At 43.1% G+C, this 21,889-nt stretch overlaps 1 protein-coding gene and 1 pseudogene across 3 annotated transcripts; both read right to left on the bottom strand.

Moving 5' to 3' along the window:
- Positions 1–438: 438 nt before the first annotated feature.
- On the bottom strand, positions 439–20,970 carry COIL (coilin). 3 transcript variants are annotated; one of them, XR_004960431.1, is made up of 8 exons: positions 20,726–20,970; positions 9,077–10,166; positions 8,867–8,953; positions 8,437–8,484; positions 5,821–5,890; positions 3,246–3,339; positions 3,029–3,123; positions 1,442–1,541 (listed from the first exon to the last, which is right to left on the bottom strand). XR_004960431.1 is itself a non-coding variant. In XM_036269989.1 (7 exons), the coding sequence occupies exons 1-7, from the start codon at positions 20,968–20,970 to the stop codon at positions 1,455–1,457; spliced, it is 1,722 nt and encodes a 573-aa protein (XP_036125882.1). In that variant the 3' UTR covers positions 439–1,454. The 3 variants fall into 3 exon arrangements, 2 of the variants coding, with proteins under 2 accessions (XP_036125882.1, XP_036125883.1); XM_036269989.1 differs by lacking the exon at positions 3,246–3,339 and having other exon boundaries at positions 439–1,541; XM_036269990.1 differs by lacking the exons at positions 1,442–1,541; positions 3,029–3,123 and having other exon boundaries at positions 3,246–3,334.
- Positions 12,741–12,907, bottom strand: LOC118635194 (annotated as a pseudogene).
- Positions 20,971–21,889: the final 919 nt, after the last annotated feature.

The following is a 21,889-nucleotide window of genomic DNA, read 5'->3' as shown; positions in this document are numbered from 1 at the left end:
AAACACCCAGAAGTGGAATTGCTGGATCACATAGTTTTAATATTTTGAGGAACCTCCATACTGTTTTCCATAGCTACATCAATTTACATTCCCACCAACAGGGCAAGAGTTCCCTTTTCTCCACATCCCCACTGTTTATTTCTTGCCTTTTGGAGAAAAGCCCTTCTAACAGGTGTGAGATAATACCCCATTGAGGTTTTCATTTGCATTTCCCTGATGATTAGCGATGTTGAGCCTTTTTTCATGCACCTGTTGATGTTTACTAGTTACCTTGTTTTCCAAACCCTGGAAAGTGTGCTACACATGAACCCCAGTGCCAAGACCCCATCATGCTGGAGCAATACTTCTCATCACAAACCAATAAATCCATTTTGATACACATCAACATCATGCACATTAAAATCAGACAGCATCTTCACAGGTCCAATAGTGCCCAGATCTAACAAACTCTGTTCGACTAAACTTTGCAACACCACGCCCTTCAGTCAAGGCAACCCTTCTTGTTCCAGAAAACCTGAATCTCTCGCATTATTGTTAAAAAAAGAAAGAAAGAAACACTAGAGATTCGTAATACTCAACTAAATGTGATGACTCGGCATGGATGTTTCATTCAATATGATTTTATTTAAAAACCTGCAAAGCTGAAGGAGGGATCTCATCTTTTGTTAAAAGAAAGCAATTTTCACAGAATAGTTTGTCATTTTAGCTTTGTGTGGAATAACAACAGGAAAGGAAGTTTCTGTTCAAGACCCTCACTGCAGCACACTCAGCCAGGTGCTTGGACTCTTACAGCGAGAGACATTCGGTCTGAGCGCACAGGAAAGCCTCCCACCGAGTGACACGGGAGTTCTCCCCCGCGCACACCAGCTGATTCTCACTGCTCCACACGCCCTGAGGAGCCGTCACTTGCAAGTTAAGAAAAATGTGAAAGGATTTCTTAACTCACTGCCTGCAACAAACCCAACTACTCGTCAATTCTTGACAATTACAAGGATAAAATACTTGAAATTTATTAGAGGTTCCACATTTAACAGAACTCAAATGTAAAAAATTAAGTCAAGTAACATGCTTTCATGTTTTAAAATGTTACTTAATAAACCTTACTGAGACAAAATATGCAGCACTTTCTTGTACTTGGTATTATAAACTGCTTCTGACAATGGCTACTTGATGGTCAAAAATACAATAAAACAGAAGAAACCATACAGACTGGTATATAACAATGCCAGCAGGGAATGTCATGTTTTAAATTTTGTTACTAAAATTTAACACGGGGAAAAAAGGTCTACAAAGCAACACACCCATGTTATTTAAAATGAGGTAGATATTCTGTCCTATGCAGTAAAGTGAAGATAAAAAATGCATACAACTTTCAAAAAGCTTTTTTTTAAGTTCAGGTTGTAGTCACTTTCACAAACAAGGCATTTATAAACTATGAGGTGGACAGGTCCTAGTCAGGCAAGCTCTGTACTTGATGTCCTGTTACTCTGAGATTCAATGATCAGTCTTGGATCAATCAACTGTCTCCAAAAAACAGTGATCTGAGGAAAAATACAAAATATTTAATTTAGAGATTTCATTTTGAGGTCATAGAGGTTTTAGTCAGTTAAACACTTCAGTCAAGTAAATTTCCATTTGTGCAGAATGGTTGAAGGCCTGAATCCCAATAAACTGGGTTTAATTAGGGTATAAAAACTTGTTTACCTCAAACGCAGCTAAATTTTACATTAAGCATATTTCATCCTTCTTTGATTTAGAGCAGAGGTTGTGGGGGATGGAGTGGAGTGAAGGGTAGCTAGTCACAAAGGGGATTTGCCCAACAAGCTTCTGTGGAGAGGCAGCCCACAGACCTCTTGGGAGGCAGACGTGACCCAAAAGGGTTCCCGATAGACCGCTGATGCCCCTTCTGCAGCTCTGCAGTTCTTATGCTGCGCTGCTTAAAGGGGAGGTACTTCACATTTCACCGAGAGAGCAAACGCTAGCGCTTGGCCATGTGGATGAGTGATGGGGGCCATCTACTGTCCAAAAAGGTAATTACAGCCTCTCTTCAGGCCTCTGCAAAGGCACAGAGAGGAAAGCCAGTAAGGTTTAATTTTCCAATACAGTTTCCAAGAATACATTTCAACCAAAAAAACGAGGCTGAATATACTGCAAATAAAGAAGTACAAAAGACTGGGCCAAATCTGCTGATCCTACCACAGACACTGAAAATGTCTTTTAGGAATAAATCTCTAAGAGTATCATGTATCTTAGAGACAAATCAAAGCATAAAATCTAGTCAGAGTTTCTACATTTGAGATAAAATGTGAGTTTGCAATACTGGAACTTATAGGATAATATCCATACCATTTCAAACATGAGCACCTTCAATATAAATTCTGTCTACTTTAATGCTAGCATTATCCTATATGAGCCACCCACTGCCGGCAACTAGTCTGGCTGCCTAAAAAGCTCGGAAACATACTTCCTAAAGTGGCAATTTAAGGGTTTAAACAAAGTAAAAAGACAGAACCATCATTTTATGTCATTCTTCAAAACCATCTTTGCTGTTTTCAGTCAGATCGTGGTAATGTCTGAGGGGTACACAAGGCGACATGATGGAGATTTCCAGAGGGGACTGTTAATGTTCTTGACCTGAGTGCTAGTTCCATGAGTATGTTCACGTATGAAAATCGTTCAGGCTATACTTACATGCACTTTTCTGAACCTATACGTCAATAAAAGACTTTTAAAATATGCTAGTCTTTTCTACTGAAACCCTTCCATAACCTTATATATTATGATTTTATGCAACTCTAGACTCTACGACTCTGAGACTCTAACATGTGCATCTTGTCATGGAGGCTCTTTAAGGTCCAAGATGACGCCCTATTTGGACACCTGGCACGGATGTGCCACTCCCCAGGACCCAGACCCTTTATGATTTTAACATAGACAGTTCGGGAAGCTGTGATGTCACCGTCCAGACAGACCCCAGTAACCAGCGGCCAGACCGGACGACGAAGCCTCCCAAGAGAAGCACGCCTACCTTTCTCTCCTGTGTCACGGCGTACTCCACTACCTCAGATCCATTTTCGTTGTGATAAACCAAATCAAATTTCCCAGGTTCTTTCACGACTGAAACTAGATGGCAGGGAGGAGAGACAGTAAGTCATTTCCCAGTAGTGAAAACACTCTTCTGCAGGCAATTTACACCATTAGAAAAACCACCACACACGGCAGCGATGTGGAGGCTGGGTACGCACATGCAAGCATGGAGTGCTCCGTGACAGGACACCCTGAGAAAACCCTGCACCGGCACACGGGAGCTTCTTGGCCATTTATCAGGGACGATCTTTCCTTCATCAAAAAGAAATGAGCTTGATACACTATCACTAGTACTTCCAGAAAAGAATGTATAACCACAAAATAATCCCAAAAGATCATTGATGTGTTTCACCAAGGGAAGGTAATCTGAATTCTGCACATTTCCTATTATTTGGCTCTGTTGTCAGAAATTATACATGCTTACTACTTGGAAAAAATAGCAGTCCTCACTTTGCATGGTAGTGTGAGGCAATAAAGATGACATTGCAGGCTTAAATCATGAAAAACCATCTTAATGATCAATGGGGAAAATTATGATTGTTTCACAATCTTTTTTTTAATGTTTTTATTGACTGTTTTAGAGAGAGAGGGAGAGATAGAAACATCGATGTGAGAAATATCGATTGGCCGCCTCCCACATGCCTCCTACTGGGGATCGAGCCTGCAACCTGGGCATGTGCCCTGACCGGGAATGGATCCAGGAATGGAACCGGAACTTCTCAGTCATGGGACAATGCTCAATCCACTGAGCCACACTGGCTGAACTGTTTTGCAATCTTTAAAAAATTGTGTCAAAACAAGAAAACCTTTACTGTGTAAGGAAATGAAAAGAAGTAAAACTAGTATTTATGTAGCACACTGTAACTTAAAACATTAGAAACAATGAGGACTGAAGTGTTCTATTTCTTCGTGAGAATCTTATCAAGGGCTGTTTGAACAGTACTTGCCTTCTTGTCAGCAACAAGGATAGAGAATCTTTTCTATGCCTTTGGAATTGTCACACTCATTTCCAAGTTTGGATCAGCTTTCAGTAGTTTATCCTTTGAGCATCTAATGTCATGAAATAGCTCTGAAAGTTTGTTTCTTTTTCATAATCCTGAGAAATTTTTTGCTGATATCACTTCTGGGACACCTTTATCCCTTCCATCACCGATACCCTCCTCATTTATGTCAAGAAGTTCATATAAACCGCAATATCAACATTCCCATGGTTAGCTATTTCTTCTGTAATTTCACTTAGACTTGATTTGAATGTACTTTTTGCTTTTATTGTGCTTTCATCTTTGTTGGCCAATTCCCTATTTCGATTATCCATTTTGTCAACATCATGCGGGTTTATCACTGAGGGACAAGGAGGCAGCAAAACCGAACTGTGTGTATGGGAACTGAGTGACAGGAGCACAGCAGCCGAGCACCCAGACTCTGAAAGAAGTGATGTGGCTGATCACCGATCGTGATGGGCATGTTATTACACAGTGATCTGTGGACTAAAGAGCTGGCAGTACTTTATGCAATTACTTTCAGTTAACATACACTATGTCATTGGAAGTTACGTAGCTAAACCATGGTAATTGAAGTACATAAATATCAGAACCATGCAAAGTGAGGACTACCTGTATTTCTATCAGAAAACAGATAAAGCTGTTCCTTGATGCCTCAAAGAAAAAGTTCTAATTAGATGTCATCACTGTCAATCACCTGACAAGCAGTGACCAGGCTATGTCCATGGAATTTGACCATGGGCAAACCCCTAAGAAGGGGGATTTCTTCAAATGAAACCTCATCAGAATAAAGCAGTGTACATGACATCTAATCATTTACTTAATATCATAAAGATATTTTGTTGAAAAACCCTTTTGACTAACTTCAGTGTACTGGAGTTTTGATTATTTTACTCACTACCATATTTAAACACAAACAGAAACTAATTAATTGCCTTAGGATCTGCTAAAGAAAAAGGGATCTCCTCTGGTCTCTGGCCAGGGACTGCACAACACAACCCAAGTTAAGTCCTCTCATTCCAGGATTTCAGAAAAATAATGAGCAAGGTGAATCAAGGATAAGGCAGAATAATGTGTGAAGAGTGTGTGTACACAAATACTTTAGACACTTTATTTTGACTTAACACACAAAAATATGTTCATTTGTCAATCTTTTGAAATAGAACTGAGTAGATTTCATGAGTCCACCAACTAAAGCTGTCTTTCTTTTATAAAGCATATCCTTAATGTATGTCTGCAATTTGCACAACTTCCAGTTTTGAGGGGCTTTTTAAGCGATGCAAGAATGCAAAAACTAGCAAGGCAATTTAAGTGCAAAATATTCCCAGATTTTTACCAAATTCCTCCCAACCCCTTATATGGCTGACCCAACCACACAAAACTCAATGGCAAGTTTTTTAGCAACATTCCTGAGTCAGCATTCAGCTTGTTTCATAGAAACAATTATTTCTGAAATCAATTTTAATTGGTTTATGTAATTTTTATGAAATTACACAATTACAGTAACACGAACAACTTGCCTAACAGCTTGGGGAACAAACCCAGCACCTGTCAGTGGACACACTACCCACAGTCGGGCGCCAGCCCCGGCCGCTCTGTGCTGGCAGAGGTAGCAGAGAGTGCCAGTTAATCACGGAGGCCAATGAAGACAGCAGCTCCTGTGCACGCAGCTACTCAGAAACCAATGCAGAGATGCAAAGTCTAAATTTCAAGTGCTTTCCATAAGACTCACCAGGTACAGATGAAAGAATCTCTATATCTATTTGCTGGGTCTCTGGATTGTGGCTTAATATTTTTCCTTCCTTTCAAAAATAAAAGTCGAAGTCAAAAATCAACATACAAAACATTATGAATATACTAGAACCACTGAATCGTACACTTGAAAATGTTTTAAATGGTGGATTTTATGTTATGTAAATTTTATCTTATTAAAAAAAATTTGCTGAAATAAATCGGCACGTAGGTGAAATGCAACACCCACACACCAAGCCACTATTTTCCCTGATCTTAATCACCCCAGGGTCAGGTACGACACAGCTAGGAACAGCCCCTATAGACCAAAGCCTGCTCATCCCAGAGCTAATCCTAGACCGTTCCCTGAACCCTGCCTGCCTGTCCCCAGACCCCACAACGGCTCTAGCCCAGGCTTTCTCCTGGCTCCTGCTCCTGCCTCCTGACCATACCCAGGAGCCTTCCTCTGGCACTGCCGGGCATGCACTGCCCCTCCTCTCAGGGACTGTAAGTAATACACCCCTCTTCAACAGCATTGGCTTCTCTGTGTCTCACTCAGTCACCTCCATTAATTTAAATTCCACAGGTACAAACACAACAGGGTCAGGGGCTGAGAACACACTCTGAAGAGAGGTTTGACTCTTAAAGGCAAGTTAATGAATAAAGCCGGTGATGAAGCAGGGTAACAGCACTGTGGTCAAAGCAGAAAAGTGGACCTAGCTCGTAAGGCACAGCGGTTAGAGGGTCAGCCTGCACAGAACGGTTGCAGGTTTGATCCCCACCCCTGGGGGCATGTGCAGGTGGCAACCAATCAAAGTTTCTCACTCCCTCTCCTCCTCCCTCCCTCCTTTCCACTCTCTCCACGCTCTCTAAAAAAAAATCAATGGGAAAAAATATCCTTGGGTGAAGATCAACCAAAAAACAAAAACAAAAAAAATGGAACCAATTTTCTCTCTCAAAATGTTTTTTTTTTTTATCCTCACCCAAGGACATTTTTCCATTTTTTGTACAGATAGAGTGGGAGGGAGAGAGAGGAAGAGAGAGAGAGAGAGAGAGGGAAACATCGATGTGAAAGGGACACATCGAGCGGCCGCCACCCGCACCACCAACCAGGGCCAGGGACAAACTGCAACCAAGGTACATGCCCTTAGCGGGAACCGAACCCGGGTCTCTCTGGACCGCAGGCGGACGCTCTAACCGCTGGGTCAAACTGGCCAGGGCTCAAAATGGTTTTCAAAACAATTTCAAAAAAGTTCTAAAACTACTGGGAAATAAAGTAAGCAAATAGGTTTCCAAGGTAACAGTTATGATGACCAACATCCACTTAATGTGACTTTTAAAAAATTAGTATCATCTAGAATCACAGTTGAAAGAGGTTGTGGAATGTATCAATTTTATACTTATTTCCATTTCCTCATATATCACAGAACCAAATTAGTTATACAGGGTGACAAAACATCCTGGTTTGCCCAAAATAGGTCCATTTGCATCTCCTTCCAGTATAATTATCAATATAATATTAATCCTTTTCACTCACAAGTATCCTGATTTAGATGATAAATTATATGGTCATCTATATTAAGGGGCTAAGAAGATGAAAAATATAAAACACCAAATACCCAGAACTAATCCATCTAATACTTTTATGAACTAATTCTTCTTCTAGCCTGCTTTTGAGGGAAAGTTCTTACCAAGATTTAAAAAGTCTTCCAAGGTATGAACTCAGATTAAATCAAATCTCGTTGTACTTTATACTACTATATTAAAATTACCAAGTGTTACCTTTAAAAAATAAGAAAGCATGCATTTTAATCCAATTTTCAACAAAATGCTGACTGGATGAAAAAGAGAAGGAAGCCTGTATTCTGTAATCCCACTAATTGAGTCCAGTGTTTACTGAACTGTGAGAATGCTTATATGCCAATAGAAAGTCCATACAGACATTAAATAAATAAATTCCAAGGATAGTATTTGTCAATTCTGTGGTTAACTGATAATGCAAAAGAAACCATATTAGACTATAATAAGCAGTAGTAATTCAGATATGTAAAATATATTCCTATGATGAAAACAATCCAATTTTCTGGCTGAGAGCTTTTATATTATTTTCTTTCAAAGTTTAAGATGATGGGGAAATGGTACTCAAATAAGTCTGTGTGTCTAAGCTAATTTTAAAAAATGAGTAAAAAATAATTAAATTTGTCATTCTCGTTCTATATTCTCCCCAAGTGTAAGGAAAATAACACTGGGAGATTTCACAGTGATGCTATTAAAAAGTTTACAGTTTGGTAATTTTTTAAAAATATGTTTTTATTGATTTTAGAGAAAGAGGACAGGAGAGGGAGAAAGAGAAAAACTGATCAGCTGCGTCCTGCACGCCCTCCACTGGGGATTGAGCCCGAAACCCCAGCATGTGTCCCAATCAGGAATCGAACCAGCGACTTCTTGGTCCATGGGACAACACTCACACCGGCCGGGCTAGTTTGGTAATATTTTTATTTTCTACTTTATACCATTGTTTACTCAAAAAGAATTTGTATTATCCATAATAGCAACATTAAATATGATTTTAGCTTCTTTAATATACTGACAATTATTTTTAAATAAAAAGTCTTACCTTGTAGTCAGAGACATCAGGAGAATAATCGGATGTTAGTTCCAAAAGCTAAAAAAAAAAAGAAAAAGTCCACAAACACACAAGCCCTGTGGCTCCTCGACCCTACCTCTGAAAACATGCAGAGCCCGACTACAAACCTGTGGCTAAACAGCAGTTCCGGTGGCTTGGGGGGAACGGGTGATATGTATTGCTTTCTTTTACTGAGCACTTGCTATGTTCCAGACACTAGACTAAGCCATTTTTATTCATGTAGAAAACAGTTACTGGGCACCTACTACACACTAAGCATGAAAACAAGAAAGATATGATTTGGGTGGGAAGGGGTGTGTAGAGGTGTGTGTGTGTGTGTGCGTGTGTGTACACTGCTAATGAGTAAGTTTACCTGAAGGGAGAATAATATTTTTGTTGTAACTGTTATTTTAAAATATACCTTAAATGCAATCTTTTCTCCAACTTGGGGAGCAGCTGCTAACAGTGGTAACAGACTGTAGTCCTTCTTGTGTGTCTCTACTGGATTCTGAAAAACAGTATTAGTCATGTGACTTTGTCACTGGTGAGAAAATGTGAACCCATGACATCAACTGCAGACACACTCCAGGGGGAAAAGGGAAGTGGACAACTCACAGTGAAGACTACTTGCCTGGATAACAGTAGATGAGTTTGTTACCATTTCATTTAAATGCTGCTGCTTCTGATATTCAGTATCTCTATTTAAAACATGAGGAACAGCAAGCCCTCTTCCTCGACCTCTCCCCCGAATGCCCCGACCCCTAACTCCCTTCCAAGAAAGAAGGTCCTCTCCTCTACCCCAACCTCTTCCCAAACCGGCAGGGAGAGTCACGTTGGGAGGAGGACCAGGAGCCTGTTTGCCACCATTGGAGTCAGAGTGCTTCCATCCTGTAGCATTTGCAGTCTGTGATGAAGACCCCAGACCTGGACCTCTTCCTGGAAACAGGCCTACTGTCTTTAAGAGCCCGGCACCCTTCCCCAAGGGGCTCTTTGACACCATGCACTGGTCATCTGACTCTGAACCAGAGTCTGAACTAGATGATGTTCTGACAGTCTCGTCCTCGATGAGGGCAGAGTTAGAGCCAGTTTCTATAGCTACTTTGTTTGCAGTTGGGTTTTTTATAGAGGGCCCTTCCACTGACAATACAGTTGACACTTTCTCTGAGGACTTTCTGACCTCCAAGATGACATTTCTTAGACCATCACTGGTTGACTCATGACAAGACTCAGACTCTGAGGAGGAACTGGGACTATCTTCTGTATGAACGTCCATACCACCTTTGCTCTTGGCTTTAACCAGGCTGTTTCTAGCAGAACCTTTTGGAGGACTACACTTCTCAACAGTCCACCCTTTCCCTGTCTGTGCTTTAGAAGACTTGGGACTCTTCTGTTTTCTATACACACACTTCTTCTTCTTTTTTGGTGATTTTCTTTTTGTCTCTCCGACATCATCATCTACGACGACACATGGAGCTTTCTTTTTCCTCTTGTTTTTTTTCCTCACTTTCTCATCTGTGACAGTTTTAGGTTCTATATCCAAGGTATTCTCGTTATCATCCTGTTGTCTCTTCCAGTGCTTCTTTGAACTTCTGTAATCAGTTTCTTCATCCTCCTCCAACCTAAACGACCGCTTCTTTGCTTTTCTAGGTAAGAAATGAGTACTATCACCATTACTGACTATTACAGGATTCTCAGCAACTTCTCTGTCTTCTAATTTAACTCTATCAAAAGAACAAGAGAGAAAACTAGTGAGTAACTGTGTCTCCAGGATGTTGTTATATATATTGAGATGACTGCAAACTGTCAATGCTCTCAGTCGATGAAAAAACATCAAATCATTGAAGGACAAAAGACTCTTTTTGACAAAATGGCTTACATGGCTTCCCTTATGGTCAACTTTCAAATGACTACTTTTATGTATTGACTTCTTCTGCGTCCCAAACATTTTCTATACATTTTCTCTAACCACCACCACAAAGTAGGTAGCTTTCATTTTAAAACAAATCACAAAATTACAGTTCAGATAAATAACTTGTCCAAGAGCCAAAGCTAGTAAGCAGCAGAAAAGGGATTCAAACCTCAGTCTGTCTAACTTCACAGTGTTTCCACTCCTAAGTTGCCAACCACCAATAGTGATAATGCTAAGTATCCAATTTTGTTTTTAAATGTGGGCTGCTTTTTTTAAAGTCAGATTTTATTTTTATTTTGTTTACATTTAGGAAAATACTGAAAATTTTATGTTTTCTGGGCTAGTGACAGTCATCATAAAATTCCATGACATTTTGTCATTATTAACTATATGTATCAACTTGACTGGACCATGAGTGCCCAGATATTTGGTTCAACATTGTTCTGGGTTTATCTGTAGAAGTGTTTCTGGAGGAGATTAACATCTGCATCAGCAGACTGAGTAAAGCAGACTGCCTTTCCCAAAGTGAATGAGCCTCACCCAATTCACTGAAGGCCGGAATAGAATAAAAGGCTGAGCAAGGAAGAATTCACTCTCTCTGCAGAAGTATCTTTGAGCTGGAATATGGGTCTTTCCCTGCCTTAGGACTCAAACTAGGGCTGGAACTTACACTATAAACTCTCCTGGTTCTCAGACCTTTGAACTTGAACTGAAACTACATCATTAGCTTTCCTAGGTCTCCGGCTTGCTGACCTCAGATCTTGGGACCTCTCAACCTCCGTAGTCTCATGAGCCAGTTCCTTATAATAAATCTTATATGTATATCTATGTATCTATTTCTACAGTATCTCCTATTGCTTCTGTTTCTCTGGAGAACCCTAATACACACATCATCTAAAATTATTTTGCACCCTGGCCAGTTAGCTCAGCAGTTAGAGCGTCGGCCTGTGGTCCAGAGAGACCCGAGTTCAGTTCCCACTAAGGGCGCGTGCCTCGGTTGTGGTTTGTCCCCCGGCCCTGGTTGGGTTGTACGGGTGGCAGCCACTCGATGTGTCCCTTTTGCGTAGATGTTTCTCTCTCTCTCTCTCTCTCTCTCTCTCTCTCTCTCTCTCTCTCTGTCTCTCCCTCTCTCCCACCCTGTCTGAACAAAAAATGGGAAAATGTCCTCAGGTGAAGATAAAAAAATAATAATAATAAAATTATTTCATTACAGGAAAGGAATTCTGTTCCTCCATTAACTGGAAACAGCTCCTCCTAATATGTGCAGCCCAGTGATGGACAGCTGAGTGTCCCCAATGCCAAGCACAGAGTGGGCACTCAAAAAATGCCTGCTAAAAACACACATTTTACTTTCAATACATTTATATCTATCTAGCTATATATTTCATCAAGATTTTTTTTTAGTAACCAAGATGTTGACAATCATATTTGAAAATAAAGTACAGTTGGTAAATAAGAAGACATATTATAAGCACTCTTTAAATTTTTTTTTTTTTTTATCCTCACCCGAGAACATTTTTCCATTTTTTGCACAGATAGAGTAGGAGGGAGAGAGAGGAAGGGAGAGAAACATCAACGTGAAAGGGACACATCGAGTGGCTGCCACCCGCACGACCAACCAGGGCCGGGGACAAACTGCCAACCAAGGTACATGCCCTTAGCGGGAACCGAACCCGGGTCTCTCTGGACCGCAGGCCGATGCTCTAACCGCTGAGCCAAACCGGCCAGGGCACATGCCCAGGGCACATGCCCAGGTTATGGGCCCAATCCCCAGTGGGGGGCATGCAGGAGGCAGCCAATCGATGTTCTCTTTTATCGATGTTTGCATCTCTCTCTCAAATCAATAAAGAAAAAAATATTTTTAAAAAAAATTTGTTTAAGGAATAATAATCCTGTGGATTTATCTCAATGTGGTAGTTGAAAAAACAATTCTTAATTATCCTCAGGGCACAAAATACACAGTCATATACAAATCAAGGTTAAAAAAAAGCTACTGATATCAGGAATAGGATAAAGAGAGAAATAAAACTCTGAAAGATCAGGGATTTAAATTATAAAAACACTTTACCCTCTGTTCCCAGCTGTAGATGTCAGCATCAAGCAGCAAGGAAGTATTCTTTTTTTTTTAAATCCTCACCCAAGGATATTTTCCCGCATTTATCTTCAGATAGAGTTGGGGAGAGAGAGAGAGAGAGAGAGAGAGAGAGAGAGAAACATTGAAGTGAAAAAGACACATGGACTGGTTGCCTCTGTTATGACCCCAACCAGGGCTGGGGACCAAACTACAACTGAAGTACGTGCCCTTGACTGGAATTGAACCTGTGACTCTTTGGTCTGCAGGCCGACACTCTAACCATTGAGCAAAACTGACCAGGGCATAGGAAGTATTCTTTAAACTGGCAAAAGCTAGCTTGGCATCCTGTGAATCTAAAATCTATTGGGGAACCTCCAGCGTATCAGATTGTTCCTTGTTATTCTTTTTTTTTTTTCAGTTAGCAATAATTGTGCCTCGGATAAACCTCATTGGCTACAATACTGCCACTGTGCAAAGCTGTTCCTTGCTTTCTTGGTCAATTTGTATAATTCGAGTTTCAATTCTGAGACAGCAAACTAGACCCCAACTTCCCATAAACTTTGAAAATGGCCACAAGACTTTCTGTCATGGTAGACGACTAAAATCACTGGAACACAGCAGTGCCGCCATCTAGAATAGGCAGGACCCCTGCCTTGCAGAAGAGCCTGCAACTCCCTCATGCTTTCAAAAGCAGCCCTTGGCATCATCTCACCCACCCTGAAGACAACAGATCTGCGCACACTTGGCATGAAGGTATGGCCTGTGATTGCTGCAGCCTCACTACCTGCTGTTCCTGAGAGAAAAATTACAGTATGGAACATGTTAAGACTGAGAGACAAAATGCTACCTGGAGAATATGAAATGGTTCACCTGCTTAGTTACCACTCCTTTCAGGGTATACTTTCGCTGGCAATGTTCTTTATTTCTCTACCAAGAAATGTGGATCAAACAAATGCAGCTGCCCTTTTACAAAGGGAAGTGAATTATCTGTGTAATTAGCGGTGGAAGAGATATGACTCCAAGAAAATTTTCAGACCCTGCATCCCTGGACAGTGTGTGCAGTGGTTAGAGCACTGGCCTACACACCAAAGGGTAGTGGGTTCAATTCCTGATCAAGGGCACGTACCTGGGTTGCAGGTTCAATCCCCCACCCAGGTCAGGGCATGTGCAGGAGGCAACCAATCAATGTGTCTCTCTCACATCAATGTTTCCCTTTCTCCTTCCCTGCCCCACTTCCACTCTATCTAAAATCAGTGGAAAATCCTCAGGTGAGGATTAAAAGAAAAAAACAACAAAAAACCAGACCTTCTCCTTTTCTTGTTTTATTCCTCACCTGAGGATACTTTTTCATTTATCATCAGATAGAGTGGGGGGGGGGGGAGAGAAACATCAATGTGATAGAGCCACATCGAGTGGCCACCCCCTGCACGACCCAACCAGGACCGGGGACAAAACTCATCCGAGGTAAGTGCCCTTGACCAGAATCGAATCTGAGCTCATTGGTCTGTGGGCCAACACTCCAACCACTAAGCTGAACTGGCCAGGGCCAGACCCTCCACTTTTCATTCAAACTCTTTGCAGGGCAAACTCGGTAGTATTATCAAAATGTAAGGTATTCCACCCTGGCTGGTTTGGCTCAGCAGTTAGAGCACTGGCCCTCATACCAGAGTTGTGGGCTCGAATCCTGGTAAAGGGCATGGACCTGGGTTGCAGGTTCGATCCTGGCCCCAGTCAAGGTCGTATGAGAGGCAACTAATTAATGTGTCTTTTTCACATCAATGTTTCTCTCTCTCTCTCCCTCCCTTACTCCTTCCTACTCTGTCTAAAACTCAATGAAAAATATCCTCGTGTAAGGATTGAAAAAAAAAGTTAGGCCCTGGCCGGTTTTGCTCAGTGGTTAGAGTGTCAGCCTTCGATCCAATGAGTCACGGGTTCAATTCCAGTCAAGGGCATGTAACTTGGTTGCAGTTTGTCCCCAGCCCTGGTTGGGGTCATGTGGGAGGCAACCAGTCCATGTGTCCCTCTCATATCAATGTTTCTTTCTTTCTCTTTCTCTCTCTCTCCCTCCCACTCTATATGAAGATAAACAGAAAAATATCCTCAGGTGAGGATTAAAAAAAAAAAAAGTTAGGTATTCCCTTTACATCTGCAGTTTCACATCTAGGATTCTGTCATAAAGAAATATAGCCCTGGCCGGTTTGGCTCAGCGGTTAAAGCGTCCGCCTGCGGTCCAGAGAGACCCGGGTTCGGTTCCCGCTAAGGGCACGTACCTCGGTTGCAGTTTGTCCCCGGCCCTGGTTGGTCGTGCGGGTGGCAGCCACTCGATGTGTCCCTTTCACATCGATGTTTCCCTCTCTCTCTTTTCCTCTCTCTCCCTCCCATTCTATCTGTACAAAAAATGGAAAAATGTCCTCGGGTGAGGATAAAAAAAAAAAGAAATATAGACATGCCCACCCCTGGCCGGTTTGGCTCAGAGATTAGAACGTCAGCCTGCAGACCAGGGAGTCCCGGGTTCGATTCCGGCCAAGGGCATGTACCTCGGTTGCAGTTCGTCCCTGGCCTTGGTTGGGGTCATGCGGGTGGCAACCAATCTATATCTCTGTCACACATTGATGTTTTTCTCTACCCCCTACTCTGTCTGAAAATTAAAAAATGTAAAAATATCCTTGGGTGAGGATTTAAAAAAAAAATACAGACATGCCCATCTGCCCTGCCTGACACCGCCCCCTCACTGCCTGCCAAGGCTAAAGTGATTGTCTGGGTTCAAATCCTTCTTCTGCCACTTTAATCAAAATTTAAAAGTATCACCACCTCGCCCAACCGGTGTGGCTCAGTGGTTGAGCAGCAGCCCATGCACCAAGAGTTCGCCAGTTCGATTGCTGGTCAGGGCACATGCCCAGGTTGTGTGCCAAATCCCCAGTGGGGGGAATGCAGAAAGCAACCAATTGATGTTCTCTCTCATCAATATTTCTCTCTCTCTCTCCCTCTTCTTTCCTCTCTCTCTAAAAATCAATAAAAAAATTTTTTTTAATTTTTTTAATAAATAAATAAAAATATCACCACCTCAACCTTTCTCATCTTGAAGATAAATAAAAAAATATCCTCAAGTGAGGATTAAAATGGGGATACTAATAATAATTATAGTACTCAATGAGATGCTATATGTGTCTAGAGCAGTGCTCGCCTCAGAACAAGTGCTATCCAAATATTAGCTCTAATTTGTATTAATACAATAAATGTTTTAGTCCTCTGAGAACAGGAGTTGGTGGGTTTTTAATGTCATGTCCTATCAGATGGAGGTGAAATTCAACAAGGAGGGTGAAAGAATAGACCTGCACCCTCTCTGGGTCCCATCTGTTCCCTGAAGCCTCCTTCCTATCTGGCTGCTGCTTGCACCGGCCTGCATGGTCACTGCCAGAGAGGTCAAGTTATTTGACATTTGGCCAACAGCACATAGGTAATGAGTTGTAGAGCTAAGATTAAAATGCAGGGTTCTGCCCTGGCCAGTTTGGCTCAGCGGTTAGAGCGTCGGCCTGCGGTCCGGAGAGACCCGGGTTCGGTTCCCGCTAAGGGCGCGTATTTCGGTTGCAGTTTGTCCCCGGCCCTGGTTGGTCGTGCGGGTGGCAGCCACTCGATGTGTCCCTTCATGTCGATGTTTCTCTCTCTCCCTTCCTTTCTCTCTCCCTCCCACTCTATCTGTACAAAAAATGGAAAATATCCTCGGGTGAGGATAAAAAAATATATAAATAAATAAATAAAAATAAAATGCAGGGTTCTGATTCTAGACTCTGAGCTCTTAATCACTCTGCTCTCTTACCTTTCTCATAATACTGAACAAAAGTAACTCAAGTATTGTTGACATAAACACTGACCTGTACAACTTTTCTACAGGCCAATTTGACCCAAGAGTACCTCTTCCAGGAATGTATCCTACTGACTTATTGCCCAAGGACACAAAGATACACAAGAGTATTCACCACAGCAGTATGTAACAGTGGAAAACAGAAAACTACCATGGCTGAACATCTGTGTCCCCAAAAACTCCTATGTTGAAATCCTAACCCCTGATATGATGGCATTAGGAGGTGGGGCCTCTGGAAGATGCTTAGGTCATGAGGGTGGAGCCCTCATGAATAAGATCAATGTACCCCACAGGGCCCCCCTGTCCACTTCCACCAAACGAGGACACTGTGAAAGTGTCATATATGAACCAGAATGCAAGCCCTCACCAGACATCAAATCTGCTGGCACCTTGATCTCGGACTTCCGGCCTCTAGAACTGTAAGAAATAAATTTCTGTTTATAAGCTACCCAAGTTAATGGTATTTTTGTTATAGCAGCCCAAACTAAGATAACAACCTAAAATGTCCATTAATAAGGGGTGGGTTTAGTAAACTGATATGTATACAAAGGAACACTAGATAGCATTTTTAAAAATTTTGTTTTCCTTTATTGATTTGAGAGAGAGAGGAAGTGAGAGGAAGACAGAGATAGAAACATCGATGAGAGAGAACATCGATTGGCCGCCTCCTGCATGCCCCCCACTGGGGATTTGGCTCACAACCTGGGCATGTGTCCTGACCAGGAATCAGGGATAGAACCGGCGACCTCTTGGTGTAGATCGCATTTTAAAAGAATGATGTGAAAACTCGGCCAGTGTGGCTCAGTGACTGAGCATCGACCCATGCAACAAGAGGTCACCAGGTCGATTCCCAGTCAGGGCATATGCCCAGGTTGTGGGCCAAATCCCCAGTGGGGGGCATGCAGGAAGCGACCAATTGATGTTCTTTCTCATTGATGTTTCTCTCTCTCTCCCTCTCCCTTCCTCTGTATCTAAAATCAATAAAGAAAAAAAAAATGTTTAAAAAAAAAGAATGATGTGTAGGTCTTGGCCAGGTACCTCTGTTGGTTAGAGCGTCCTTCCAATATGCCAAGGTTGCGGTTTGATCTCCAGCCAGGGCACATACAAGAAGTAACCAATGAATATATCAATAAGTGGAACAATAAGTCAATATTTCTCTTTCTCTCTCTCTAAAAATTGATTTTAAAAAGAGAGAGAAAGAGATATGCCTGTACACAGAGAAGGTCATGTAAGGACACAAGGAAAAGGGAGGCATCTACAAACCAAGGAGCAACGCCTCATTAAAAAAACTTGCCAATACTTCCATCTCGGACATCTAGCCTCCAGAACTGTATTTCTGTTGTTTAAGCGACCCTGTCTGTGGTACTTTGTTACAGCAGCCCCAGCAGACTAATATGGGGCTCTCAGTGAGTGGGAGTACGTCCTCCTTGCAGGAGAGTTGGAGACCACCTTCAGGAGCTCACTGCCAGCAGCCTGGGAGGAGAGGAAGTCAGGTTCCCTGGGCTTAAGAGAATGGGCTGTGAGGAAGGGCCAAGGCATGTAAGTATGAAAATGCCTCTCAAGCCTCTACGGTTGTATCTCAGGATTCCCACAACCTGGCTCCGCCTTCCCTCATGAGACTGCTTTCAGTGCTCCCAGCAACCCCAACAGAATCCCACGGCTGATCAGACTCATCTCTTTACCGAGTCAGGCAGCCTTGTGCCTCCGCAACTGTACTACGCCATCCAACATTTCCTACCCATCCTTCAAGATACTTCTAAATTCCCTCCCTGACCATTTGTGTTCCCCAATGATCTCTTCTTCCTGAACCATGTTCTGCACTTAGCAGCATAACCTAGTATAATTATCCAATCTGACTGTCTGCATCACACAAGAAGATAATACACAGAAACACAACACTAGTTATTTTAGTCTTCTCCAACAATATTAGGTACCTTTGAAAATTAGACTATTTCTGCCCTGGCTGGTTTGGCTCAGCGGTTAGAGCGTCCGCCTGCGGTCCAGAGAGACCCGGGTTCGGTTCCCGCTAAGGGCATGTACTTCGGCTGCAGTTTGTCCCCGGCCCTGGTTGGTCGTGCGGGTGGCGGCCACTCAATGTGTCCCTTTCGCATCGATGTTTCTCTCTCTCTCTCTCTTCCTCTTTCTCCCTCCCACTCTATCTGTGCAAAAAATGGAAAAATGTCCTCGGGTGAGGATAAAAAAAAAAAGAATATGAGACTATTTCTTCTGCAGCTCTGAAGAAAAGTGAGTGTCAGGGAAGACAGAGAATAATTGGGGACATGAAACCAAAAAACATAACAAAACATTTCCAAATTCTATTTTTTCCTATGGTCTGCCCCATTTACCACTGTAGCCAGCTGCAGATGTATTTACTATATGAGCTTGGGCATTTGAAGCACTTAGGAGGAATTCTACCTGCCACTGTGCTGTATTTATTTCTTATCACAGCTTTCGCAGTTTGCTTTTGACATTGTTTAACATCTTTATAAAAAGTATAATTCTCTTGCCCTGGCCAGTTTGGCTCAGCGGTTAGAGCGTCGGCCTGCGGTCCGGAGAGACCCGGGTTCGGTTCCCGCTAAGGGCACGTACTTCGGTTGCAGTTTGTCCCCGGCCCTGGTTGGTCGTGCGGGTGGCAGCCACTCGATGTGTCCCTTCACGTCGATGTTTCTCTCTCTCTCTCCCTTCCTCTCTCTCCCTCCCACTCTATCTGTACAAAAAATGGAAAAATATCCTCGGGTGAGGATTAAAAAAAAAAAAAAAAGTATAATTCTCAGACGATTCATTAATTGACGTATGCATAACTTTGGTTAGCTAGGTGCAACTTATTTATTCATTAAGCAGGGGATAGTTCCGAAAGTAAACTTAATAGAAGAGGATGCAGTCCTCACAGTTCTATTACTATTTAAATTGCAAAGAAAATGGACATCTATTCCACAGTGAATAAAAAGGAAAAATAACTGTTTGAAAGTTGGTCTATTTCAAAGTGTCATTAGAAACAGCTAGACAGCCCTGGCTGGTTTGGCTCAGTGGTTAGAGCATAGGCTCAAAGACCAATGAGTTGCGGGTTTGATTTCAGTCAAGGGCACGTACCTCGGTTGCGGTTCATCCCTGGCCCTGGTTGGGGTCATGCAGGAGGTGACCAGTTGATGTGTCCCTTTCACATCGATGGTTCTCTCTCCCCCTCTCTTCCTCCCACTCTATCTGAACAAAAATGGAAAAATATCCTCGGGCAAGGATTAAGAAAAAAAACAGCTAGACAACCCTGCTGGTATGGCTCACTGGTTGAGCATCGACCCATGCACCAGGAGGTTGCCCCAGTCAGGGCACATACCCAGGTTGTGGGCCAGATCCCCAGTGGAGGGCATGCAGGAGGCAGCCAATTGATGTTCTTTCTCATCGATGTTTCTCTCTCTCTCCCTCTCCCTTCCCCTCTCTAACATCAAGAAAATAAATAAAAAATAAAAGAAACAGTTAGACATTAATAAATCACAGTGTTCCTGATTTTAAGACACACACACACACACTCAAAGATGGGATAACTGTCCCAAATTAAACTCCCTGATATTCTGAACAAATCTTATGAATCTGACATGCTCCGGGGCAAGGAATACTCAACAAAGGGCAAGCAAGAGGAAACAGCCTGCTTCACAAGCACAGAATAGTTTCACTGCAGCTGGAGCTTTAAAAAGAAGCCCTGAATAAATTAGTCCAAGATCCACTCCGAACTGAAACGACGATGTCTTACCATTTTATTGAAACAAATCCACCACACGAGGGCAGTTCGTACCACAATTACTCCTCTATATTCATCTTAGTACCTTTTTTCTTTTTTTAATTTCCAAAGGCAATTTTGTTTCCCAATTCACAACCCAGAAGGCCCCAAACACCTCTTCGGGTGAACCACAGAACGCCCTGGTGAGGCTGGGAATGAAGCCCATCAGAAGTCTCAGGGGACAACGCAGGGGCGATGGACAAGCCGCACGTGAGGAAGAGAGTCCTGGTCCTCTGCTGGGGCCTCTGGCACCTGCCCCTGCGAGCTGCCCGAGGAGGGCCGGTCTCAGGCAGGCCTGCATCACGCGCACGTAACACAGCGCCAGGTTCAATGAGCGCTAGCGGGATCCGGGCTAAGACTCGGGCCCTGCCCACACACGAAATCAAGGTTCTTCCAAGTTTGCTCCACTGACCGCCTACATCAGAAGCCCCCGGGGAAGGATGCCCGAGACAATGCAGATTCCTGAACCTCATAACTCATTAATCAGAATCTCTGCGGGACACGAAGGTGCGGTTTGAGTCCCACCTCATCCCCATCCCCATCCCCCACCCCACTCTCCACCCTCTCGCGGTCTCCAGAGGCCTGAGGCGCCCCTGGACACGCGCAGGCGCGTCCCCGGCCGGCCGGCCACCCCGCCGCACCCCACGCCCGCTCGGCGCGCACCTGAGGCAATCGTTGTCTCGTACCAGGCGCCCGCTCTCGCCGTGGGGCAAAAGCGCCCCCTCCAAGTAGAGGGCGAGGGGGGCCCCGGAACTGAAGCCGAAGCGCTCGCGGATGAGACTAATGAGATCCGTGACTACCCGGCATCTGTTCAAGTCGACAAGAAGCCAGAAGTCCATGCAGTGCGGGGTGGCTGGCGGCGGGTAATCAAATTGAAGCCGTAGCCTAACAGTCTCGGAGGCTGCCATCTTGCTCAATGCTCTACGGAAGCCGAGACGCACCACAGCGTTACCGAGAGGCGTGCTCGGGCGGCCCGCCCCCTGGAGCCTGTTCACGTGCGCCGCCTATCGTTGGCAAGTGGCTACTACAGGCTTCGTGAAGGGCAGCGCGGAGCGGGGTTGATTCAATTCAATTCTGTTCACGATGGGGCCACGGAAGACGACGTATAAATAAAATCCCTTTATTCCTTTCCTACCGAGCACTATGTAGGGTGCGAATTTAGGCAACCCTCTGTATAAACTCTCTGATAAAACAATTCTCAGCAGTTGTCTTCTAAGATATTAGCTTGTATATGCAAAATAAATGTTTTAAAACCCCCAATACATTTAGTTGACAAATTTCATCATTAAAGAGTTGTAAAAGAAGTCATTGCTAATAGATTGTAAATATATCGTTTAAAAATTAATCACTCTTAAACGTGCCTTAGCAGTTTAATACCTACCACCATCCACATTAAAATATAAAAATAAGCCCTCTTATTAATTTCTAAATCAGAAATTTTACATCTTTCGAAATTCCATTCCATTCTCCCACGTATTAACTCCTTTAGTTTTCATGACAGAGATATGAATTATGAGCCATTATTATCCCATTTTGAAGATTAAAAGTTCAGAAAGATTACGTAACATCCCCAAGGTCACTGGACCTTGCAGTCAGGTGTGCAGTGTTGGGAAAGACTTCCCTGGGAAGAGCCGTGTAACCTGACAGGCTCGACAGTAGCTTGCCAGGTGCAAGGGGGGGGAAAGGTGTGAGAGCATTCCATAAAGGTAGAAGCAGCACACGTGAGTGCACAGAAACACACAGAGAAAATGATGTGAAGACACACGGAGAAGACAGCTGTGTAACGCCAACCATTTGCAAGCAGAATTCACTGAAAGGGTCTTTAAC

This window comes from Molossus molossus, unplaced genomic scaffold (genome assembly GCF_014108415.1).
Source record: "Molossus molossus isolate mMolMol1 unplaced genomic scaffold, mMolMol1.p scaffold_m16_p_19, whole genome shotgun sequence".
NCBI lineage: Eukaryota > Metazoa > Chordata > Mammalia > Chiroptera > Molossidae > Molossus > Molossus molossus.
The sequence above is the reverse complement of the archived record's forward strand: the minus strand, read 5'-3'. Positions and strand labels throughout refer to the sequence as shown.